The sequence below is a fragment of the Microcebus murinus genome, chromosome 13 (assembly GCF_040939455.1).
Source record: "Microcebus murinus isolate Inina chromosome 13, M.murinus_Inina_mat1.0, whole genome shotgun sequence".
NCBI classification, from domain to species: Eukaryota; Metazoa; Chordata; class Mammalia; order Primates; family Cheirogaleidae; genus Microcebus; species Microcebus murinus.
Window position 1 is genome coordinate 62,702,292 of NC_134116.1, and position 25,962 is coordinate 62,728,253.

The 25,962-nt window shown below is 46.0% G+C and overlaps 1 protein-coding gene across 1 annotated transcript; it reads left to right on the forward strand.

The window, feature by feature from the left end:
• Window positions 1-2,021: 2,021 nt before the first annotated feature.
• LOC105881124 (guanylate cyclase soluble subunit beta-2) lies at window positions 2,022-25,733 on the forward strand. Its single transcript, XM_020290278.2, has 14 exons — window positions 2,022-2,123; window positions 4,948-5,047; window positions 5,888-6,084; window positions 7,210-7,321; window positions 8,560-8,663; window positions 10,170-10,386; window positions 12,145-12,460; window positions 15,444-15,597; window positions 16,159-16,305; window positions 19,787-19,941; window positions 22,485-22,658; window positions 22,728-22,861; window positions 23,971-24,066; window positions 25,624-25,733. The coding sequence occupies exons 1-14, from the start codon at window positions 2,022-2,024 to the stop codon at window positions 25,731-25,733; spliced, it is 2,118 nt and encodes a 705-aa protein (XP_020145867.2).
• The last annotated feature ends 229 nt before the right edge of the window (window positions 25,734-25,962 follow it).

Consider the following 25,962-nt stretch of genomic DNA (forward strand, 5'->3'; position numbering starts at 1 on the left):
GAGAGGGGTGAGAGGAGAGAGGGAGGAGCAATTCCACACCTGTCCCTTTACTTTTTGGGAGTTCTCCTCCCAGGGACTCATAAGCATTGGAAAGCACCTGAGAAGAATGTATTTCAGTTCCCCTGGGGGTTAGCAGATGGCACCTGGTTGCTGGTATGGACAAGCCTGCCTGCACCCAGCTAGGACGCACCCACAAGCAAAGAACCCAACAGAGGCAGTCAACAAAGGCCACTGAGACCTCCTACTGTACCATCCCAAGCTTTGTCTGGGTGCAGAAGACCTGGATAATCACTTTTTGGGAAATATGTATAACTCATCTCTGAAGACCAGATCAATTCAGTGGGGACTCCATCCTGCTCAGATTACAGAACAATTATCTGCCCAGTGGTCTGGCCGTGGACAATGAGCTACGGGGATCAGCTGTTCAGACCATCCTAGGAAGCAAGTAGAGGCTGGAAAGCGCCCAGACCTCCTTGGCTCTCCCTGTCACCCCTGTAGGATTTAGTCCTGCATAGCTCAGGAGACCTGGAATGTCCCTTGCTGTGAATTCCAGATCCACCCAGAGCATCACAAGATTTGTCAAGGATGTAGCCAAGGATACTAGTGGTTGTGAATCTGTAGCTGTCCCATAAATCCGGGCATTCTGGACCTTCTCCCTGGTCCCCAGGACTTCCATGACTTACAACCCCCTTGTAAATGAGGGAATGTTCTCATAGGAACTCCAGGCCAGCAGCGTGGATGGGTTCCCTGGCTCCTGTGTCAACGATGACAACCCATAGGCAGCCCTCGTCTTGGGGAGACTCCTTTTTTCTGCAACAGCTGCTCCAGAGGTTGAGGTATATGGCACAAAAGGCACTGAATTTACAGTTAGAGCCTCTCCAACAAATCTGGGCTCTGCCACTCTGTGTGATCGGGGTGAATTCACGAAGATGACTCAGTGTCATGGGCTCAGCTGTAAAGAGGAGAGTAAGATTATCCACCTTATAAGATTTTGGCAAGCATTGAGTAAAATGACTCTGATTAATGGGTGTTGCAAGAACTATAAAATATTCTTTAAAAATACTTGCCTCCTCTCCCATAAAGCAGATGCTCGCTTGCTGTCTATTCCAATAGTGCAGACTGGGGAGGGGGTGGGGGAAGAGGGTAGCAGCCCCCCTAATGCTGCAAATCTATCCTCAGGTACTCATCAAGCACCCACTTGTGTCTAGCACAGAAAACCTGTAGGACAAGGTTGCTGCCCTCCAGACTTACCATAAGTTTGGAAGAAAAAAATGCAACATGTAGGAAGAGAAGAGAGAACTCAGCATACCAGGGATATTCAGAGAAAATCTCTACGGAGAATGGGATGTGAATACTGGACTTGGAAGGGAGGCCAGGCTCTGGTGAGGCCGAGAGAGAAAGGGAAAGACATTGCAGGCATTTGGTAGCATCTTTTGAGTAAATCAGGATCCTATTACCTTGGTGGAATTGTTTTTTGTGTTGCATATCAGTTCTTTCTCAGAGGTAGCCTCTTATTCTTGTGAGAAGCTGGTATAGTTAAGGATGCTGGAGGCGGTAGGGGGAGATTGCGGAGGGCTGCACGCTGCCCTGCCCGGAGGGGACCTTGTTCTGGGCACCACATTCAGCGGTTAAGGGGGTATAGTAGCCCTGCACCCACTTCTGGACCTTGGGGAGATATTTGTCATGGAGACCATGAGGAAGACCAGGGTGGGATCGGGAGGGACTCAGGTTTCAGGAGCACCTAGCTGGTGCCAAGGCTGCACTGAGCTCCTAGGATGATTCCGTGATATCGATGCGATTATCGGCATTTTACTGATGAGGAAAGCGGAGGCTTAGAGAGAGTAGCCCAGTCAGTAGCACAGCCAGGATGTAAACCCATAGGAAATAAATGAAGACTGAGCTAAGGAGAGCAGACACCTTGCAGGGGCTTTTATTTGGGGGTATATGCTTTGCATTCCACAGGTGTCCCCATGGAAACGATTCTGAAACTCTTTGGAGAATACTTCTTTAAATTCTGCAAGATGTCTGGCTATGACAGGATGCTGCGGACCCTGGGAGGAAATCTCACGGAGTTCATTGAAAACCTGGACGCCCTCCACAGTTACCTGGCACTGTCTTACCAGGTAAGGCCACCCGAGTCTGGTCCTGGTGGCCCCAGGGGAAGTAGGTGCTGCGGCAGTTCTAGGGCATCTCTCTGCCTCCCCCGCTGAGGGGCAGCCGCAAGGGAACTGCCTGCGTCGGCCGGCGCTGCAGAATCCTTGGTACCCCTGTCAGTGGGCCCAGGGGTTCTCTTGGGAAAGGAAAGAAAAATAAATACCTGTTGGCCACTTTTATAAACTAGCTGACAAAAATCAGAGAAGGGCGAGTTGCAGAGGCTTTGGGATGGGAGATGGCCTGTTTGGGTAGGGGCTGGGGTGGGTTTGGAATTCAATCGAGGAGCCCGATCACAATGGGAACAAAGGCTGGAAAACAGTCAGGTTTCGGTGGATTTGCAAAAGCTCTCCTGAGGCTTCCTGGCCTGGGTGGAAGCTGATAAATAGCTTCTGCAGCCAGATCCATGTTATTCTTGTATCAGAAGGGGAGACTTGACAGGGCCAGGAGCCAGAATCGGAAACTGTCCAACTCTGATTAACCCACGGGTGACTGACTGAGGTGTGAAGAAACTAATTTCCCTACTGGGATATGTCCTTCTGGACTTCTTTCCTTGGTTTTCTTGTTTGTTGAGATCATTGGAAATTCAAATGCTTTGAGTCCCTGTTATTTTTCAGACAAGAAAAGGCGAACTGGTATTTACACATATCATATTAATAATAATGCTTTGTTATGCTGGATAAAATAGTTTGTAGTTATGTTTAGGGCTCTCTATAGTTTGCCAAGCTGTTCACCATTTCTATATGGTGCTCATTACCATTCCTGCAGGGCTACCATGAGGATAAGATGGGATTATGTTCAAGGGTCTCATCAAGCATTACATATCCTTATACCTTATAGACATTAAATGGGAAAAGTATTACTTTCTTCATTTTTCAGATAAGGAATCAGAGGCTTGGAGACCTTAATTGATTTTGAATAGAATGAGTGGTTGGGCCGTCCTGTGGTTGTCACGTGTGAACTACTCCAGGAGAGAAGGTGGGGTCAGAGGGGCTGAGGATGCCGTCTGGCCAGCTCTACAACTTGCCAGCTGTGTGATCCTGGGCAAGTTATTTGCCGTCTCTGAGTCTCAACTTTTTTACTTAATTATTTAATTAGTATCTATTGAGTGCCTACTATCTATCAAGCACTTTTTGAGACATTGGACACAGAGACAAAAGGAACTAAACAGGAAAAAAGAACCTATCTTATAGTGACATGTGGATTGAAAAAGGTAGGATCTAAAAGTCTCTAGCATTGTAATCAGCCCAGAAAAGGCGTTCCATAAATAATAACTCTCTTCCTTCCCTCTTCCTCTCCTCTCTGTTCAACATGACCAGTTTTAAAATTACAATAATTTTCATGACAACCTCCTTTCAAACTTTTTAGATAAAGCACAACAATCAGATTATGAAGGAATACCGTTAGGCTCCTTTGGTACTCTTTCATAATATTTTTCAATATCACATCTTTCATCTGAAATCTGGCTAATATATTATTAAGTCACAGATCTAGACAAGGAATTAATATTCTTCCATTCATTTATTAAATTTAAAAATTATGGAATATATTTTGTGTTACAGATATCTTTCTCACCATATTACTATCACCCTGATGAATAAGAATGAAAAGAATTGAGGTTCTGAAGTTCCAAGTTCATTATTTTATACCCAATCCTGCTATCCTTCCTCTGATAGTCACTTCCCTTTCCCCTCCCAATATGCCAAAACAAAATTATTAAAGAAGCAGTGGAATAGGTGGGTGGAACAGGAGCACATGGATTTCCCCTTCAGCTTCTCTGTATTCAGCCACTTTATTTTCACTACCTAGGATTTGGATATAATTTTATATTAACTTTTCATTTCCTATTTTATCAAATGCTTTTCATGTGTGCTGCCTCATATCCTCTTTAGGTTTAGTTAAGATGTAACCACACATACATGCAAACATACACACTTTGTCTATGTACATACTTGCAGAAATACGCAATAAGTATTTGGGAAAAAAAAAAAAGAAATCCATTTTAACTAGCACCCTCCACTGTGGAAGAGGTCAAAGATCTCGCGAGGAACCCACCTCCTTAATCTCTTCCCTCGCTCCAACCAGGGTGCTGAGTTGCCTCCGACCAAGCAGAGGAGGAAATCGCTTCTTTTAGGGACTCGCCCAGGCTAAGTTTTTCCTTCCTTTCCTAACATGCACCTCATGTACTGTGAAATGGTGCATACTTTAAATGGCTGCATTTATTCCTGGAGAAAGAGGATGTCTTCCAACGTATCCTTGAGAGTTCTAGTTTCCAAATGTGCAACTTGAAATCACAGACAACATTATCCTTCCAGAACGAGAGATTAATTAATTAATTCCACTTGCAAATTCCTCTGAGCCTCTGATCTGTCTGAGAGTGCAGATGCCCATGGTCACTTGGTCACAGGCCAAACATGGCAGAGAGTTACCAAGGCTTCCTGGTCCCCACCAGCCAGGCACCCCTTGGAGTGTGGGTAGCAATAGCAAGGCATTATGCAAAGGCTCATTTGGGAGTCGAATGTTGCTCTATTGTTAATCTTGCTTTAACTTCCCTGAGCCCCAGTTTGTTACTCTTTATAATGGAGCTAATACTCATCATACAGTTGTTTAGGATATAGGAGGTATAGTATAAAATTCCTGCCACGTAGGAGCTGCCACCATGGTAGTTTTTATGTGATTGGAGAGAGGTTTGGGATATAGTTCTGTGTCATGGAATGGATAAGTACTATATCACAAAGCCTCAAAACCATAATATTTGTGTCCATTGGGGAAAAATGTGTTATGTTTTTTAATTAGGAGATGAATGCACCATCGTTTCGAGTGGAGAGAGCTGCAGATGGGAAAATGCTTCTCCATTACTACTCAGATAGAAGTGGTCTGTGCCACATTGTGCCAGGTATGGGAACGACTTAACTAGTCCCAGAGCTACAATGCCTCTGGAGTGAGGAAGGCTTCTCTACAAATTCTCCAGCATTGCTAACAGCCAACTGTGGGTAGGAAGTTAAAATTCTCTTTAGTGTATGACTTTATACCATCTGGAACATTACTCCCAAAGTCCTTGAGCTTTTAAACTAAGTTTCCAAAATTCCACAAGAAGGAGTAATTTAGTTGTGATAATTCTCCATATATTATTTTGTATCAGCTTTTTATTTGTATTTAGCATTGTAGAAAAAGCATGCTTCCGTGTTTTTGCATTATCTTTAAAACCACATCATAAATGGCTGATTGATATACCATATTGTAGTTATCTTAACTAATCCCTTATTGTTAAACTTTTAGTTGATGCTAATCTTTTGCTATCATAAACAATGCTGTGATGAACATCTTCATGCATTTTCCGCATATTTTCTATTATAATCCTGGGGTGGATTTCCAGAGGAACATTTTTTTTAATACTCAGTCCTTAATGCTTTATAGCTGAATTTTGCTTACATGATCTCCAGAATTTGTTTGTTTAATGAGTTAAATGTCTTCCTGAAATAATAAAAAAAAGAATAGATGCTGAACTAATAATTAGAGTGGAAGGGATATATTTGGTGTCCAGACATGTATAACTTCAACCTCTGCATATTTTTATTTCATTAGTTATCCTATGCTGTCTGTTTTGAGGAAGGGCCTGGGCTTGGTGAACTCTAGAATATTCACCAGAAGTTGTATAATTTGATTGTTTTATGATTTTTGCTGACACAACTGCCTTCTGCCATCCTTCACTGATGCAGGTGTCCTTCTGCCGCAGGTATCATTGAGGCTGTGGCCAAGGACTTCTTTGACCTGGATGTGACCATGGATATCCTTGACATGAATGAGGAAGTGGAGAGGACAGGGAAGAAGGAGCACGTTGTGTTTCTGATTGTGCAGAAGGCTTGCAGGAAGATGAGAAAGGCAAAGGCAGCCAGATTACGAGACAGTCAGGACAACCAGAGTGACCAAGAGGTACTGGGTTTGCTTTGTCTTCAGAAAGTACAGTTTCCTTTAAGTAGAGCGACCAGTCTTGGAACAATCTATGCAAACAACAGAATCGACTGGACCTTCTAATAGTGAGGTTAAGGCAGAGTTTCTCAATTTCAGCACTATTGACCTTTTAAACAAGATAATTCATTGTTGTGATGGACTGTCCTTTGTACTGTAGGATGTTTAGTAGCATCCCTGGTCTCTATCCCCTGGGTGCTGATAGAATCCCACCCCTTTAGTTGTGGTAATCAAAAATGTCTCCTGGCTTTGCCATATGTCCCCATAGTGGAGACAGGAGGCTGAAATCACTCCCTGTTGAGAACTGCTGGGTTAAGGTTAATTGGATATACACTGGGAGGCTTTCTGGGATATACCTGAGCCTAGAAATTTTTCACCTATAAAAATATTGGTATGAAAGGCTTGAAACCTAGTAGCTTATTTCTCAATCCCCCTAAAATTAATTGATCTCTCAAGTCCACAGTGCCCACTTCTACAGCTGGAGCCAGTCATGGGTCCAGAGTCAACCTAAGCTCCTGTATTTGGCCACTTCCATTGCAACTTGTAGGGTGAGCATTACCTGTTTAGGTCCCACATCTGTTAAGTGAACACATAGCTGGTCCAGATACCCAGGTACGTCTGCGATTCCTTAGAGTATCCAAAGCCCATCCCTGAGCCTGTTCACTGCAGAATCTTCAACCAGTGATTTTCCTGCCAGATATCATCCTGGTCGCCTGTTGAGATTTCATAAAAAGCTGTTACTGGCTGTGTGCAGTGGCTCATGCCTGTGATCCCAGCACTTCGGGAGGCCGAGGAGGGAGGATCCTTAGAGGTCAGGAGTTCAAGACCAGCCTCGGCAAAATACCCAAGTCTCTACCCACCTCCCCCCAAAAAGTTAATGCTGCTTTTGATAGAGAAGCAGCATGAGGATTAATTAGAGAAGAAAATCTTAGGAGTTCCAGTATCTTGGTAGAATCGGTCCCATAAGTCCTCATGTTGTTCCTCCGGCCACGGACACGCTTTCTCCTTTAAAGTTGGACCAAGCACAGCAAATGGGGTTTGCGCATCTCCAGTCGTATGGCAAGATGCTTCTCTCCCTGCCATCTGCAGGCCCTCCAGGCAGCCTTCCTCAGGATGAAAGAGAAATATTTGAGTGTCTCTGCTTGTCCTGTGAAGAAATCCCGCTGGGATGTTGTGAGAAGCGTAGTCATGTTTGGAAAAGGTACGTGGGCTGTTCTCCCAAGCTCGGCTCTTAGATCACAGCATCACTTAGTTCTCGGGAGTGGCAGCCAGTGTACACAGACGGGGCCAAGCCCTCTGTGACCATGAAGTCGCTGGTTCTTGCAGAGTCGTGGTTTTTAACTTTGAAATGTCAGACTCTGCCTTGCCTTTCGTTACCCCTTTTATCTGTGCGTGGTGACACGGAGACACTGTCTGTCCCCCTGTCCTCTGGGAGAGCTGCTGGAGGGGAGGCTGGGATCAGGCCCAACTGGGGACTGTTGGATAAGGAGGATGAGTACTGACGTATTTTCAGTAACAAGCTCCTCTGCTGGACCCGGGCCTCTCCATTGGGTCACATTGCTGGACTGGAGATCCATGGGTGATAATCACAGTTGTCCAGCCATGCGAAGGACACCAGGTCGAAAGCCAGGAAAGCAAATTTCTGGCTCTGTCCCAGAGGAGCTGGGTGACCTTGAACAAGATCCTCCATCTCCCCAGTTTCCAAATGAAGGCATCAGGCTTGCTAAGGTGCTCCTGTGGGCTCTGAACCAGTCTAATGATGAGCACCTAACACCCCGGTCAGAATAAGGGCTCTGGCCCGCTGGGTGAAGGGAGCTAGAATACTCCTTGTCACGGCCCGATGGGCCAGGTGACACGCATCTGGGAGAAGGTCTGCCAGGCTCAAAGGGCTGCATTTTGCGTCCTTCAAGCCATGGCAAGTGAGTCAAATACACAATTGACATCCTTTGTCTAGGAGATTTTCATATCAAAAAGGCTCCATTTCGAATCTCTACCCCCTGCCAAATAGGACTGTTGGTTAAATTTTCATGTGCCACCCCAAACTGTCAGTCTAAAAAGCTCCATGGCAAATGTCCCTGACGCTGGGCCCGGCGCACACGCTCTGCTCCGCTCGCTCATTGTCTGGCTGTCACCGTTTCAATGCGACTCTGTGTTCATGGCGAGACATACTCAATTGGCCCAGAAACTCTTCAGCGGCAGGCAGAAACTTGGCAGGGGGCAGGAGGGCTTCTCAACCTGGTAGCAAGTTTTCTGTTTGTTTTAATTTGGAAGAAGAATTGCCGCGGCCATCTGGAGACGCTGAGGGAGCCCGTGCAAAAAAAGCGGGGACTGCACTTTGCCTGTGAAACGCTTGAGATGTTGTCCCCGTCCCGAGCTCTGTCCTGTGCGAGGCGGTGGCACGAGCTGCTGCTCACCAGGACTTTCTGTTTCTGTGTCCAGGGCATCTCGTGAACACCTTCGAGCCGATTTATCCCGAGAGGCTGTGGATCGAAGAGAAAACATTCTGCAATGCTTTTCCTTTCCACATTGTGTTTGATGAATCAGTGAGCAACCCTTTCCTCTGTAGCTTGGAGCTGGGGATACGCCAGGGAAGGGAGCGTGATTTATAGTCTTTTACAGCTAGTGGGCATTTTTCAAGTCCCTGAGAAGTTCCCAGGATTTGGGAGACCAGGCTTTTTAGCCTTGCGGGACTGTTGACTTCCTTTTCACCCTGTGGTCTTCTCCAGAAACCAGAATGCAGGAGCTTCTTGATAAGAATGAAAGGGAAGTTAGAACTAGTGAACGAATGGGAAAATTTACCCATTAGAAAAGAGGGAAAAAGGAAGGGACAATAAAATTCACTGCATAAAGAAACAACAGAACGTAGTAGCAATGACTGGGTGGAATTCTAACCGTGACCTCTTGCTGTCCTTGTGGCCACCATAGACATCTCAATCCTGCCAAGCTTCCCTCTCTGCATCTTAAATGTGGGGCAGAGGTCCTTGCCAGCTCATGCCACTGTGCCGGGACAGGTGTGAGCACGCCCATTTAGGTTTGATTGTTACTGATTTCCCTGCATAAAATGTATGTCAACTGAATTGATTATGAACTCGTTTAAAGGACAATTGGGCAAAACAAATTTTGTCAAAAATCAGTTAGAATGCTTTCAGCCCTTGTGACTTTCTTTGACATTTATTTAAACACATAAACATATTAAGTCATTACTTACCAGTCGACTGCTGGATGCACATTTTATGAAATTTGTTCATTGGAAGGTAGTCTCTGCCCATAAAGAACTTACGATCTAACTGAGGTAAACAAACTCCCCTAGTGAAATAACTATGGAATTATAAAGCAATGTATTATAGTTTTACTTTTCCCCAGTCCTAGAAGGGTATTATTATTATTGCCACTATTTAATATTTTAAATTATGGGTGACTTAAAAGACTCCTTTTTTAAAAAAAAATTGGGGGGCATAGAATAACAGAAAATTTAATGATATGTATTCCAAAATGTTAGGTCGATTTCTGTAGGCTAACGGTGTCTGCATGGCCAATGAAGTTAAGTCTTCCCGGGCAGTCTGTGCTGGCGTTGAACACTTTATATTAAGGATACTTATTTCACTTCTTCCTTCTTTGCGCTCCCTGGAGGTAGCAGTGAAAGGTGTCTCTCCACCCCTTTGGTGGGCTCCTTCACCCAGGCCTGAGTGTCAGATCCAATGCTACAGAATTTGCTCGTTTCTTTTTATTAGTTAATGATCGGGTGGGGGAGAGAGAAATGTCTCACAGACCTGGGAAAGAACTAGTAGTACAATCAAGAGCCTTCACTTCTGTTTCTCTTTAGTCAGAAATATTCTTCTGAGCACTCCTATTCTTTTCTCTTTCAGACATTAGTGCAAATTTGATTGTTTAAAAAGGTATATTTATTATCCCCATGATATTTATTCTACCACTGATCCCTGTTTCCTGCAGCAAGTCACAAAGCATGGCCAGCGTGTTATTTGTAAGGGGACGTTTAGGGTGGAAGTGGCTTTCTGTTCCCCAGTCTTACCTCTGTCCTCTGTGGATAGCTGCAGATCAAGCAAGCTGGAGTGACTATTCAGAAGTACGTCCCAGGACTCCAAACTCAGAAGATTCGATTAGACGAGTATTTCTCCATCATTCATCCTCAAATTACCTTCGACATCTCCAGCATCTGCAAGTTTATCAACAGTCAATTTGTCCTGAAGACGAGAAGAGAAATGATGCCCGAAGCATGGAAACATCAGCCCACACTCAAGCTCCGAGGTAATAACTCGTTCCTTTCCCATTGCTCCCTGCCCGTGGGGGTTGATCACAAAGGGAAGAAGCAAGAGTTTTCCAAAATGCAGTTATATACAATGATAAAATCCTATAATTTATGATTTATGTAATTTTAAAATTCTGGTCTCTGTTACCTACATTTTCAGAATGCACGAGGTACAATTGGTGTGAATTTAATGTCTGTCTTTTATATAGCAACCTGGACATCTGACCTATTAGTAAGGCTCACATTTTGTTTTTGTTTTAATTGTGCTAAAATCTATATGACATTCAATTGACCATTTAATTCATTTTAAGTGTACAGTTCATTGGTATATTCACAAGTACATTCACAAGTTATGCAGCCTTCACCACCATCCATCTCCAGAATTTTATTTTATTTTATTTATTTATTTATTTTTTTTTTTTGAGACAGAGTCTCGCTTTGTTGCCTAGGCTAGAGTGAGTGCTGTGGCGTTAGCCTAGCTCACAGCAACCTCAAACTCCTGGGCTCAAGCAATCCTTCTGCCTCAGCCTCCCAAGTATCTGGGACTACAGGCATGCGCCACCATGCCCGGCTCATTTTTCTATATATATTAGTTGGCCAATCAATTTCTTTCTATTTATAGTAGAGACAGGGTCTCGCTCTTGCTCAGGCTGGTTTCGAACTCCTGACCTCGAGCAATCCGCCCGCCTCAGCCTCCCAGAGAGCTAGGATTACAGGCGTGAGCCACTGCGCCCGGCTCATCTCCAGAATTTTAAAAGTAAGCATCTTCTTTGTCTAAGTAATTCCATGTCTAAGAATAGCTGTGATTATACACACGTACCTCAAGCTTGTTCACTGCAATGTTATGTATGGAATAAAAATCTAGACAGAATATGATCAATGCCAGTTCATTATTTAAGTAAAATACAGTATAATCAATGCAGCCAGAAAAAATTAAGATGCATATCTATATTTAATGCTATCAAAGAATATTCATTATGTATTTTTAAGTGAAAAATTCAGATTACAAAAAGAATATGCTGGATAATGCCATTGTTTTGGCAATACAAAGATATATTCCAGACTATTAATAGCAATTATGGCTGACTTTTACTATTTTCTTTCACTTTTTCCATTTTCTGCAATGAATATGTTGAATACGTTGAATGCTGTCTGCTTTTATAATCAGATAACAAACATATCTATTTTTAAAGAAATACATATCTCAAGTCCAGGAAGCCAGGTTTCTCTGGAAATTCAGATTCATTGTCAGCAAGGTCTAGAATGCAGTTGTGTAACGCTAAAAGAGAAGGACCCTAGGGAACACCAACATGTTAGGAATGGCATTTTAAAAAGTGTAGAGAAAAAATTCAAAAAAGTGGGGGAAATCTCAGACAGAGTGCAGTGTCAGAGAAGTCCCAGGAAGTAAGATTTTAGGAAGAGGAGTCTGGTTAATACGATCAAATGGCAGAAGGGTTGAGTAAAGAAAAGACTGGGAAACTTGTGCTTGAATCGGCCGTGTGGGCGCCAAGGATGGGAGACACCTCAGAGTTTGCAAGCAGCCACAGAGAGAGCCGTTAGGGAGAGGCAGGGAGATGAGAAAGTGGAAATAGAAAGTGTCCGTAATTCTCGTGAAATCTGGCTAAAAGGAAGGAGTGTGAGCGTGTGGTGGTTGGAAGGTGCATGCACCGTGTGGGTGATGACTGGTTACCCGGCGAGCTCGTCCCAGCCCCTGTTGGCGACGTACTCTATCATTGCATTTCTCTCCACGGCGCAAGGCCAGATGATCTGGATGGAGTCCACGCGGTGCATGATGTACATGTGCTCCCCGAAGCTCCGCAGCCTGCAAGAGCTGGAGCAGCGCAAGATGCATCTTTCTGACATCGCCCCCCACGACACGACCAGGGACCTCATCCTCCTGAACCAGCAACGGCTGGCTGAGATAGAGCTGTCCAACCAGCTGGAGAGGAAGAAGGAGGAGCTGCGCGTCCTCTCCCAGCACCTGGCCATCGAAAAGAAGAAAACAGAGACGCTGCTGTATGCCATGCTGCCTGAGCACGTGGCCAACCAGCTGAAGGAGGGCAAGAAGGTCGCGGCAGATGAGGCCCCCTTCCCTACACCGCCACCTCTGGGCAGGGGCAGTGTGCCTTAGCCCGGGGACACAGGCTCTGACACCAGACAGATGTGGGTTTGCATTTTGGCTCTGTCACTTGTAAGGGATGTGATCTTGGGCTAATTACTTCACCTGCATATCCTCAGCTTTCTTCTTTCTGCGTTGACAGTGATAACGCAGGAGTGATCCATGGACTAGGTGGACGTAAAGGCGGCTGCCAACCACACTCACATTGGTTTCTCTAAGAATTGAAGGCTATGTCCTGAGACTGGCCTCATTACTCAGTGACCGTGAATAGGGTTCTTAGCTGTAACTAGGAATAACACACTCGCACATTAGCGAAAGCCGCAGATGCCTCTGCGGACTGTTCTGGAAAGCAGGCTATTGATGGAGGGAGGGATGCTGGGATCACTCTGAGCTCATCGTCCATGGTCAAGGGCGTGTGTTCATTCACCAGCACACCCGGGGGACCTACTCCATGCCAGGGTGCTGTGCCACACCCAGGGGATCCACAGGAGTTTGCAGCCTTGCAGGTTTGACAGATCTATGCAGAATAAATTAACGAGGGTGGGCGTGACCAAAGCAAAAGAAACTAGTGTGCATTAAGAAGCATCTGTTGTGCCAGTATCTATTAGCCATTTTACATTTCATTGACTTTCCTCAATGTTTCTATGAGGGAAGTGCTATCCATACTATATAGCTGCACAAACTGACAGTCACCCCAGCTTATGAGTAAAAGAGCTGGCAAATAATCATGTTAAGTCCATGTAACTCCAAAATCCATGCTCTTTCCACCACACAAGGTGCTATGGAAACAGAGTTGATGGGAAAATTAATGATAAATAGATGTCAGAAGAGAAAGAGACAGGGACAGTGTGGCATTGGAAGGGCACCTCTCAGAAATTTGTGCCACTTGAGTTGGGCCTTGAGGGTGGATGCCAGCAAGCAAGGAAGGGCAAGGCACATCAGGAGAATGGGCTAGCAAGTGCAAAGGCAAGGCAATGTGAAAGTAAATATCAATACCATGGCACACGGTCCCTAGAACCTGGGGTGATTGCAAAAATGGCATCTGCTGAGGCTGCGAACATAGGGTGGGGCTCAGGCAATGCAGTGATGAATCTGATTGTCAGGGAAAAGGAAATTCTCTTTGACTCTGTAAGCAGGGAGTATTCATTGAGGATTTTTTCTCATTATGGAAGCAACATTGACTCCTTTTATAAACATGATTCTGGCTGCAGTGTGGTGAATGCGTTAGAAGGAGGCTGAAAGCTCGCAGGAGCTAAGGCAGCCTGGGGATTGGGGGAGCAGGATTTCCACACTGACCCGAGGGGGAACGTAAGGGAGAGGAGGCAGGGATGAGTCTGCGGCTGCTAGCATGGAAAAATGTGATGCTTACTCCTAGCACAGAACCAGAAGTAAGAGCAGGGTTGGGGGAGGATGAGAAAGTCAGTCTTAGAACCATGGAGCTTGAGGTGTCTGTGGGGTCCTGCACAGAACATGACCAGAGGTCTTTAGGAATCGTGGGGACAGCTCAAGGGAACATTCTGCATGGAGCCCTAGACCTGGGAGCTGTGTGGGTGGGGTCGATCACAGGCTCTGTGAATGATGGGTGAGGTCATCTGGAGGGCATGGGGTGAGAGGAGAAGACAGTGGGGTGTTGCACTATAGGCAACAGCAAATATTTAAGAAGGGTGAGAGGCCTGGGAAAGATATAAAATAAGGGGATCAGAAAGGTAGAAGGAATACGAACAGAGAAGAGAAATGGGAGGCCAGAAGCCAAAAGGAAGAGAAAGTTCCATGCAGGGGAAATTACCACCAGAGGTTTAAGTAATATTGAAGGCCCCCAGCTGTGTTCAAGGAGTCGCCAATTCACTTGGTCAACAAATATTTGTTGAGCATCTACTATGTGCCAGGCCCTGCTTAGGATGCAGCTGGGGATACAGCAGAGGTCAAAACAGACAGTCTCCCATCTCGTGCAGCTTTGTATTCCAATCGGGGAGTTAGACAATAACCAGAGACACGATTCCGTGCAAAGTGTCATAACACGTAAGTCTCATGGATGGGGGTCAGGCGACTGAGCTCAGAGGATAGAGAGTCCCTCAACCGTTGTTTCAGGTAGGGTGTCTAAGAAAGTTCTCCCTGTGTTGGAAACATCTGAGATGTGAGGGACAGTGCCCTGTAGATGCCTGTGAAAAGAGTGTGTCAAGCAGAGGAAGCTGCAGGTGGCAAGGCCCTATGGCAGGGACACGGCATGTGCTGGACAAACCCCATCCACACGGCATGGCTGGAATGGAGTGAGCCAGAGGGACATGAGGTCAGAGGGATGGCAGGGACAGAGCTGGGGGTCCCCTTTGTACCCATGGTAAAGACTTGGGGGTTTCATTCTAAGTGCGATGGAAGTCGTGAAGATTCGAGGCAGAGAAGTGGGGGATCTGCCCGAGCCAGGACATCTGGCTGTGTGGGGGCCAGAGGAAAGCAGTGGCACATGGTAGGGGTGCACGGTGACAATGGGTGGCTTCTGCTACACAAAGACAGGGAACCCACTGCTTCACAGCGACTAGTCTCTGTCGGCCCTGGCCCAGGTCTCCTATTGCTGAGGCTCTGCCCTGGGCCACTTCCTAGAGGCCACTTCCGTCATCCCACAGCACTTGTCCCAGCACATTGGCAGTCTTTGTTCGCTCCTGTGTCCCCTTCACTAGACTGGGGGCTCCTTGGGTGGGCGGGCTGTCTGCTTCCTTCCTGTGATATGACTCTCCCAGCGTGAGCTCGTAGCAGGCACCCAATAAACGTGCTCCCCGTGGGCTCTCCATAAGTGTCTGCTGGGTGACTGCCGAATGGCAAAGGACATGCGGACCCTTTTCCCCAAGGCACAGGCAGGTTTGATTCTCACAGGGCCTTTGAATCCAGAATTCCTAGAGTTATGGAATTCCATATCCTTGGCTATCCCTGATACCTGGTTTCTATTGCAGGAGAATTTAAAACCTGCACAATCCTTTTCAGCGACGTGGTAACGTTCACTAACATCTGTGCCGCCTGCGAACCTATCCAAATAGTGAACATGCTGAATTCGATGTACTCCAAGTTTGACAGATTAACCAGCGTCCACGAGGTCTACAAAGTAGGTGTTTGCACCTCAGGGGTGTCTTAGCATGTGTTCGTTCAGGGCGGGTGCTTCCTTCTGAGTCTTCCTTTGCCTCTGTCTGCACGAGTTTGGGGTTTGGTGCGGGTGAGAGTGGGGTGAAGAGGAAGAGCTAAAAGGAAATTGGAAGCATTTAAGGAGTTTTAGTTTCGTAGGAATCCCATACAAAGTGCTAAGATGGTGCCTTAGTGCCCTTGAGGGACAAGCACTGTTTCTCTAGAGAATAGTTCTACTAAATTCAGCAGAAAGTCTACTCCAAATAATGTATAATCTATTAATAATACAGAACATCCTACGACTACTAAAGGGCCTTCCCCCTTCTGGGATTTGTTTCCACTAAAAGCAGGAAGGACTTTTGTCTCTTTCACGGTTGTATCTTGTGTTAATATCCCTCCTACCTCCTCCTGCATGTTCCTCACCCCCTAGCAAAGAGTCACCAGCTTTAACATGGTCCTTTTGTCAAAATGCAAAAAATGGCAAAAATACTTATGGAATATTTAGTGCATAAGGAAACTCTATACCTATTTTCTCTCCTGACAGGTGGAAACAATAGGAGATGCTTACATGGTCGTAGGGGGTGTGCCAGTGCCTACTGGAAGCCATGCTCTACGGGTGGCTAATTTTGCCTTGGGGATGAGGATTTCTGCAAAGGAAGTGATGAATCCTGTTACTGGAGAGCCCATCCAGGTAGAGAGCAACTGAGCACTTTGCTTAACACCAGACATCTCACACACGAAAGTAGAATTCTACTTATCTGCCTAGGTGGTTCCTGGGTATTCTACGGTAATTAAAATGGTTATATTTCTGCCAACTCTTCTCTTCTCTTGCACGTGGTCCTAATATAGTCTCAACTTCTCCCCAATTTTCAGAAGAGGCTGCGGTACTCAGGACTTCCCCACGATTGACCACAAGCTTCCTTTGTCCCTAATTTGGGACAGTCCTGAGCATGTCTCCCTGTTTGCCTAGCAGGGCGCAATCCATCTTGGAAGCCAGCTCATTTATAATTCCTACTCTTTCGTTAAGGCATTTCAACAATGATTTAGGTTTAGTGGACCCCCAACTTTTCCTGCTTAGAAAATTTCTGCCTCCAACATGCTGTCTGACAGGTTTGGAACTCAGGCAGAGGTGTGAGGCCACCTGCGGTCAGGCACGGTGCAGTAAGATATTCAGAGTGGCTTTCCTGCCACCACGCAGCCACGAGCGAGACATCTGCTCGCCTTTCTCGCTAGACGCTACTCTTCCAAGTAGGGAAGTTGGTTCACACTATAAAAGTTGGACAGTTTGGGAGATGAAAAGTAAACGTCGTCTTCTGCCAGCCCAGCAGACTCTAACCCCCCTGACATGGCTGAGAGTGGCATCTCTCTGCCTTCATATCTAGATCCCTTTCCTGCTCATGTCCATCAGAAATTCAAAATAAACTACATAACTGACTAAAATAAAGAAAACCAACAATAAGATGAAATATGATTTTTCCAAGTTATAATTTTTTTTTACAGGAGATTCTGAAAGTGTGCTGCATTCACGCTCACTGTAGTGATTTAGAAGCTGAGCTTCACGGACGCTGGTTCAGCGTCCACTGTCATCTTTTGAGTCGAAGCTAGACTAGGTAGTCACAGGATCAAAGCAGCCACAATACGTTCTCATTGTAAACACACCACATGCATCAGTGAGAGAAAACCTGAATATAATAAATACAAAATCAAGATGGGAAGTAATGAAGAAATAGATATAAGAATATCAGATAAGAACAATATAGAGTGTCTAGATATAAACTATACATTTAAGCCCAGTTGATTTTTGATCAAGGTATCAAAAATTGAGAGGGTAAGGCAGCCTCTTTTTAAGAAATAGTTCTGTTACAATTGAATATGGAAAGAAAAAGTGTACCTCAATCCTACCTCACCCCATATGCAAAAATTGATTTGATATATATCATGGACCCAAATGTAAAAGCTAGAATCGTAAAGCTTCTTGATGGGACAATAGCTTCATGACTTTGGGGTAAACAATGATTTTTTTAGACAGGACACAAGAAGCAGTAACCACGGGAGGGAAAACAGTGATAAACTTCATTGCTATGGGTTGAATTATGTTCCCCCAAAATTCATTTGTTGAAACTCTAGCCCTCTGTACCTCAGAATGTGACAATATTTGGAGATTAGGGCCAGGCACGCCTGTAATCCTAGCACTCTGGCAGACCAAGGCAGGAGGATTGTTTGGGCTCAGGAGTTTAAGACCAGCCTGAGCAAGAGTGAGATCTTATCTCTACTAAAAATAGAAAAATTAGCTGGGCTTCATGGTGAGCCCCTGTAGTCCCAACTACTCAGGAGCCGGAGGCAGGAGGATCGCTTAAGCGCAGGAGTTTGAGGCTGCTGTGAGCGAGGCTGATGCCACAGCACTTTAGAGTGAGACTCTCTCTCAACAGAGTGAGTCTCTGTCTCAAATAAATAAATAAATTAATTAAGTATTTGGAGATAGGGCCTAATTTACAGAATGAGATGAGGCCTTCAGGGTGGTGAGCCCTAATCCAATCTGACTGATGTCCTTGTAAGAGGAGGACATTTGGACACACAGAGACACTAGGAATGCGTGTGCATAGAGGAAAGGCTGTGTGAGGACTCAGCAAGGAGGTGGCCATTTGCAAGCCAAGGAGGGAGGCCTCAGGAGAAACCCAATCTGCCGACATCTTTATCTGGGATTTTCATCTTCCAGCACTGTGAGAAAACAAATTTCTATTGTTTAAAACATTGACTGCCTTGTGAATTGTATTTAACTCACACTAGTTTTGAGCCTGGGGTCTCATGAAGCAAAACATGAGTGAAACCCTGCAGTTGGTTTGTGAAAATCTTACTTGTTGATGTTCTTATTTTTACAATTAATATTGACAAATTAATTCTAAAAATATGGATTAAATGAATAGAAGTCAGCAAATTTCATTTTTCATTAAGTTTTGCATTACATTAGAAAGGATCATTTTGTTTTCAAAATTTTTATTCTATTTTTGTAATAAATCACTGTGGCCCCAAGGAAAAAAATTTTTTCTAGTGTGGCAGTCAATATGTTAAGATACTCAGTCTAAGGTATTTTGTTATGGCAGCCCTAGCAAACTAATACATTCATCAAAATTTAAAATTTCAGCTTATTAAAGGAAATGAATATACAAACCCACAGACTGAGAAAAATATTTGTAACACACATACACACATATATATTACATATCAAAATATGTCTAGACCTGATGCACATTAACAACAAAAGATAAACAACCCAATTTTTGAAACAGGCAAAAAAATTGAACAGACTTTTCACAGAAGAAAATGTATGAATGGACAATGTGTGCATGGAAATGTGTTTAACATCATTAGTCACCAATTTAATGCAAATTAAAACCACAAGGAGGTATCATTTCACACCCACTAGAAGACCAAATGGTGGCAGAAATGCGGAGCAACTGGAAGTGTCACATTGCTGATAGGAATGTAAAATGGTAAAACAACTTTACAGAATTGTCGGGCAGTTTTTTTGTTTGTTTTTTTATAAAATTAAATATGCATCTACCTTGTGATCCAGAAATTCCTCTTCTAGGTATTTACCTAAGAGAAATGAAAACATATGTTCACAGAAATATCTATACAGAGATAGATGTTCATAGCAGCCTTAATTATAATAGCTTCAAATTGAAAGTAATCTAAATGCACATGAAAAGAAAATGGATAAACAAATTGTGGTGAATTCTTACAATAAAATACTATTAAGCAATAAAAATAATGAAATACTAATCCGTAACAACCATATGGACGAATCTCAAAAACATTATGTTGAATAAATGAGGCCAGATATAAAACAGCGTATACTGTGTTATTTCATTTATGTGAAGTTCTAGAACAAATTATTCTTTGGTAAAAGAAATAAGCAAGTGGTTATCTCTGTTGGAGGAGATGGAGAGAGAGAGATTAATTGGAAAGGACACAAGATAATTTTGCGAGGTGATGGAACTACTCTACGTTTTATTTTGCATAAAGGTACAGAGATATATGCACTTGTCAAAACTCATGGAGCTAAACACTTTAATACCTGTGTTTTTTATTTTATGTAAGTTGCACCTCAATTTAAAAGTAAAAGCAGGAGTATTAGATGATGTCAGCTCAGTGAGATTCTCTCTGCACAGATCAGAGTGGGGATACACACAGGACCGGTCTTAGCAGGGGTCGTGGGAGACAAGATGCCACGGTACTGCTTGTTCGGCGACACTGTGAACACAGCCTCTAGGATGGAAAGTCATGGTCTTCCCGACAAAGTGCACCTCAGCCCCACAGCCTACAGGTAACCTTTCATTTTATTCACTCCTACCTTTGTCCTTCCCTCCTTCCAGAACTTTCGGAGTGCCTAGCAGCCACAGGGTGAGGATAGTGAGACAACAGCCAATTATGACCCACAGGCCAAATGCAGTCTGCTGCTTCTTTTTGTAAATAAAGTTTTATTGGAACACGGCCATGCTCTTTTATTTACAGATTGTCTAGGGCTGATGCTGGGCTCCAGAGGCAGAGTCGAGTGACTGGGACGCAGACCGTATGGCCCACAAAGTCTCAAATATTTCCCATGTGGGCTCTCATAGAAACAGTTTGTTGGCCTTAGGTTCAGTGGCAGAAGAATAGACAGTCACAGTTAATTATTTTTAAAGTAGGATAAGTATGATGGCAAAGAGTTGCATAAAACAATACGTACAGTTTCTTGAGCACTTACAATAGGCTATATTTTTTTCTAAATTATTTTACATATGTTAATTCATTTATTGTTAGAACAACTCTATGAAGATATATTGTTTTTATTTACAGATAAAAATAAAGGCACAAATGTTAATAACTTGTCTCAGGTCCAAGTAGGCTAGAAGGAGACGACCTAGATGCAGGCCAAGGGCCGTTCTCAGAGTCCTGCTTTGTAGCTACTGTGCTGTCATGCAGGAGGGGACCACAGGATGTGCTATGGGACCAGGGCAAGGGGCCCTGACCCTGTGAAGGCTTTGTGGAGGGGACTCCTGAGCTGCCTCTTGAACAAGGAGTCTCAGCATAGGATTTAGCCAAAACTGGGGTCTTGGGAGTAAAAGCCAAGCAGTACAGGCTCACGTGTAGAATAGGTGCAGAGAAGCACAATCACTTTTGCTTTCCCGGATGGGAAAACACGAGGGAGAAAGTGGTGAGAGTTATGTGCGCCTCCTGTAGGGCGAGTGCTCTGCCCCACGGGTGAGGAAAAGCCCCCCCCCCCCAGAGTGTGAGGTTGGAGACAATGGCATGGTTGGGGTCCTACTTGACACTGAGCTGTCGGGCAGATTTGAGAAGAAGGAAATGGGAAAGGGCACCTCTTGGGAGTGTGGTCTGGACCAGAGCATTGGCAGGAGCAGTGTGGGGGAGTGAAGCCAGCGAGGATGATTCCTAGAAATGGGAGATAAGGAAGAGGGAGCTGGTGGCCAGAGATGCAGACTTGGAGCAGGTGGTGATTAAAGCCGTGAGAGCTGATGGGACCCCCTCGGGAAGGTGCAGGTAAGAACAGTGGGGAGAGAACAGTGTCCTGGGCAGAGCATCTCTGAAGAGGCAGGAAAGGAAGAGGAGCCCATGGAAGAGGAAGAAGAAGAAAGAGTCCGAAAAGGACTGGCAGAGATCAGGGTTAGAAGCTCTGTTGGGGATGCTTTTAAGGAGGAAGAATTGAATTAAAATGTCAAATATGGAAGCAAGGAATGAAAATATTCATTAGAGGCTTTGGGGACATAATCAAAGGCGGTTGTGTGGAATGGTGGGGATAGGCTCTGGGCTGAAGGATAAAAGGAAGAGAGAATTTGTGTGGGTCAAAGCAGGTGAGAAGTGGTTTGTTTGCTTCTGCATAGGAGGGATGAGCCGCAAGCATGCTGCCAGGATGCAAGTGGAGGGGGAGCCAAAGACAAGGGCGGGTGACCGATGGGAAGGTGGGAAGGGGGCTTGGGTGCAGAGCCCCTGAAGAAGCAAGACCTCTGAGACAGGGTGGAGGGACAGGGTGTTGTGGCCATAGGGTGAGAAGTCGCAGGCTCTCACCTGTGATGACTGCAATTGGGAGATGAGTCAAGTCACAAATTAGGAGGCACAGTCAGCAGCTTGCAAGTGAGGGGGGCCGGTGCCAAGTGACAGAAACGAGGGGTGTGGTGAAGGTCTACACTCTCCATGCACGTGGCCGATGACAGGAAGACTTGCAGGAGTGCCGAGGCAGGTAGCCATGAATTTGAATCATCACCGGGCTGAGTGGCCCTTTGTTTTTTTCCCAACATCCCTAAGCTTCCAGGAAATAAATAAACAGGGAAACATTTGTAAATACCCCATAGCTCTGTCCCTTTTCATGATCCCTTCCCCAGACTCTTCAGTTCCTTGGTAGACAGAAAGCATGGCAGGCAAGTGTGGTGGTTCAGATGAGCAGGATGACAAGCATGGGGTGTGTCAGGTGCCTGGGGCGGAGGGAAGAAGAGTGCTGGTGCCCAGGGAGCCTGATGCTGCAGAACCAGGAGGCAGTGATGTGCACACAGGCACCGATGGCATGTGTGCAGAAACGTGAGAGATGCATGTGGCGCGTGTGCTGGCCGGGGGAGGTTGGTGGTAGGCTCAGAGGGTTTTGATGGGTCCCCTGCACTCTATCTTGGCCTCTGACACCCTGTTCAGAATGTCAAACCTTCACTCTCCCCACTCCTTTGCCCCCCTTAGCAAGTATGGATGATGTCTTGGACTCTCCTCCTGCTCTGTCATATGTCCTGGGTCCCCAACTTCTCCTCTTGCATCACTCTTTGCATCGCAGCCAGTTCTTGAGTTATAGATCTTTCATATCAGGTGCATTTTCTTTTCTCTGTGCAGAGCCCTGGAAAACCAAGGGTTTGAAATCATTGAGAGAGGCGAAATTGAAGTGAAAGGGAAAGGGAAAATGACCACATACTTTCTGATCCAGAACTTGAATGCCACCAAGGATGAGATCATGGGGCGACCCACAACTCCGCTTGATCACAAAGGTAAGCAGAAAAGAACGGTCTTGTCATTAATGTCGAATACTTTTTCTACTAACAACCTGAGATATATTGAGGGCAGTCCTTGGGTCCTCAGGGCTAACACGGGTACATCCCCACCCACCACCAAGCTCCAAGGATCAGTTCAACCGTTTTGCCTTGAACATGCATATCTTGCATCTGGGCTATTCTCACATTTCTTGACCTGGGCTGATGGATCCAACCTAAAGGGTTTTGGGGTTCTTCTCTGTCCCAGAAGGGGGGTTTTTTCCATCAAGCTGTCCTGTAGCTGGGGAATGATTTCAGAGCACTCCCTCTGCCCCTCGGCCTCAGAGGAGGCTCCAGAACAGGCCGTCCTCACACACTGGGACTGTCTGCCTTCCTCATTTTTCTCTAGCTTCCAAAACTGGGAAGAAGAACAAAATTTGTGACTCACTGAGTTCCAGGAATGGCAAGAGGGTGGGAGTTTAGGGTAAAACAGCCCAGTACTAAGTGGGACAAGGGATCACTGTTTGGCTCTTGGCACCCCCCAAAAAGAAGCTGGAACCCAACAACAGGGCCTCCATCAGCTGCAAGGCCAATCCGTCCCACTCACAGAGAGCCCCCGAGCCCAGCCTGGCCAAGAGGGAAGTGCTGGCCTGAAAGGGAACCCAGCAGCAGCAGGAGAAGGGCCTTTCTGAACCTCTGACGTGAATGGAGAGAAGCTGATCTTTCACCGCTGCAGAAATCCACAAGGAGAATCTCCAAACCCAGAGGTTCCTCGGGTGCACGTCTAAGGGCTGCAGCCTATCGCTCTGGGACACTTGGGTTACTGTTTTGAAAAGTGGGACTCACCCAACAAAGGGACGGATATTTGAAGAACGTTTACAATTGTTTTTGTAATGCTTTCATTCTAATATCAGCTCTGTGAGCTGTCACAGGTCTTTCACATGTCACAGATGTGGTTTGGGCCACAGTTTCCTGATGAAGACACTGATATGGAAAGATCTAAATAAAAGACGAGAAATGACTTTGGCCAATAAAGACCAGGAGCAGTCCTCCTGGGTGTTTTGGCCTCCAAATTTCTAGGCTCTGGACACCTCACCCCCCGACATCTTGAAAGCAGGTGCTCATTCTTCTAGGAGATGAGAACGTGACATGCATAAAATGTCCTTCAGCCTCCCTGGTGTGACACTGGACAGCCAGAACTTCCATCCAGTCCTCCACGTGATGGGCACCTGGAGGAAACATCCAAGGGGCTCCGATGTCCCGAGGCGTCACAGACAGTCCCCCGCCTCAGCCCTGTGGCGCCTGATGGGGCGTCTGTTCCCACATTTCCTTCCTGTCACACTCTTTTGCAGAAACAAGTGCTCCGGGAGATGAAGACAGGAAACCTGTTTCTGTCATGAGGTACGCCGACAGTTGGCAGCTGCTCCCTGACAGGGACGTAGTGGATGGTGAGTACACAGAGGTGCCTCGTGGGGGTGGGAAAGAGCCAGAAAGGGGCAGTTCAGGTGGGATTTGAGGTCCTGGGGAAGGACGCCTCTGACTTACTGCTAGCTGTATTTTCAGTGAGCTTTGGTTTTGAGCTCCCTGCACCCTAGCTACCCTGGCGTCCCTCATTCTCCACTTTGGTACCATCCAAAATAAGCTCTAATACTCAAAAGAATTTATTAATCTCCACATACCCACAAACCAAAGTTCCCCGGACACCGTGACCCTCAGTAGTGTGCTCCTCTTCTGAACAGGTGCTCAGACCTCAACATTGGGTGCTTGAGAGACCTCAGGGCATTGGCGCTGCCACAAAGCCTAGCCCCGTTACCCCCTTCCCGCTTTGCCCTGGGGCGGTGGGGTTGGGAGGGTTTTCTTAACGTGTGCTTACTCTCCACTGCCTTGGGGAGGCAGTCAGCTCCCTCAAGAGCTATTGTCGGAATTGACACAGCTTGGTTTGGAGTGTGGGGTCACAAAGGAGAGATGGAGAGACAGGGATGGGCCCCCACTGCCACCTGTCCCCTTCTGGACCCCACATCAGACACCCCACGTGGAGCCGGGCCAGGCAAGGCAGGAGTGCATGTTTGTAGAGGGGATCAGGCCTGTGCATTTTGCAAAACCCATCCCCAGTCATTGAGACAATTTCTTAAATGAGATAATCCACGTGATGAATTAGAACAGCTTAGTAAAGAGTTTAGCTATTGTTACAGTTATTAGACAGTGTCTCTAAAGTTGGTGCTGCTTGAGCCCTTGGCATTGGGCACCGTCCCACTGCCTGAACACTCCCCTCTAGCTTGGTCTAGAATCCAAAGTCGAGGGAAGACCAGCAGCCTTCCGTTCATATCTGGTGAGAGGAGACAGAGCAAAACTCCCCTCACTCTGATCCTGGGGTTGGATGGAGTTTGGATTCTGGGACAGGAGAAGCTCAAAGCAAAGTTTCTGCCATGACCTAGAGGCATTTCCCTCCTCTCCCTCCTCTGCTGCTCCCTGGATTTGCAAGTCTGTGCAGTGTCCAAGCCCCTAATAATCATCCGACCTATCACAGGATAGGATTATAACAGTCTCAGATCCATTCAACAATGCTCCTGGAAAAACCGTTGTTGCTCCAGGGATGCGGTGTCCGGGTCAGACACTGTCCTGGGATCTGTGACGCTTGACGGACCAAGCGCAAGGGGTGGCTGCCTTCGAACAGCTTGCGTGGCGCAGTAGACGGAGATGATTGATATGCAGCCAACTAAGTAAGATCGTCCGGGGAGTGATGAGTGTTAAGAAGAAAATAAAACTGAGAGTGGGGAAGAGGGCGGACAACGCCTTCTGAGGAAACAGCATTTCAGCTAAGACTTGGACGAAGGGAAAGAGTCCCTGGGTGACCACCTGGGCAGGGGCTTCCGGGCAGCGCGTGCCCGAGGCAGACACAAGCTTGGCGCGTTCAGAGGAGCCCAGAAAGCCAGTGTGTGTTGAGAGGGCTGGAGATGGACAGGGCCTCAGGCAGCCTTGGCCTTGTGCCTGCTTATCTTATGCAGAAAGCATGAGCGTGAAAGAAGGGGCAGGTGAGGAGGAGTTGGGGCTCCCGGGGGAACTTCAGCGGGAGGAGGACACCTGCCATTTTAATTCCCAAATGGCTGCTCCATAAACAGTTCCAAAGGGAAGGTCTAAAAACTCCTTATGTCCCGGAAGAGGCACAAATTCATCTTTCAAACTTCTGCTGCGTGAAGGGTCCCTCCACAGGGACCAGCAGGGCTGGGCAGGGCTGCTGGGCATCTTGCCTAGGTGATGGGAGACAGAAATTTCTCAGCTGGGCCCCAATTCACCTCTCCTAACTGTTGCTTTCCTGGATGAAAACTGACATCAACAACTAGAGG

Bases quoted from the DNA above. Each gene is read 5' to 3' on its own strand.
- LOC105881124 (XM_020290278.2), top strand. From the start codon at position 2,022: ATGTCTGGCTATGACAGGATGCTGCGGACCCTGGGAGGAAATCTCACG. The intron at 6,085-7,209 runs GTACTGGGTTTG...TGCCATCTGCAG, and splicing joins ACAACCAGAGTGACCAAGAG to GCCCTCCAGGCAGCCTTCCT. The intron at 22,862-23,970 runs GTTTTGGGGTTC...ACTCTTTTGCAG, and splicing joins TGATGGATCCAACCTAAAGG to AAACAAGTGCTCCGGGAGAT.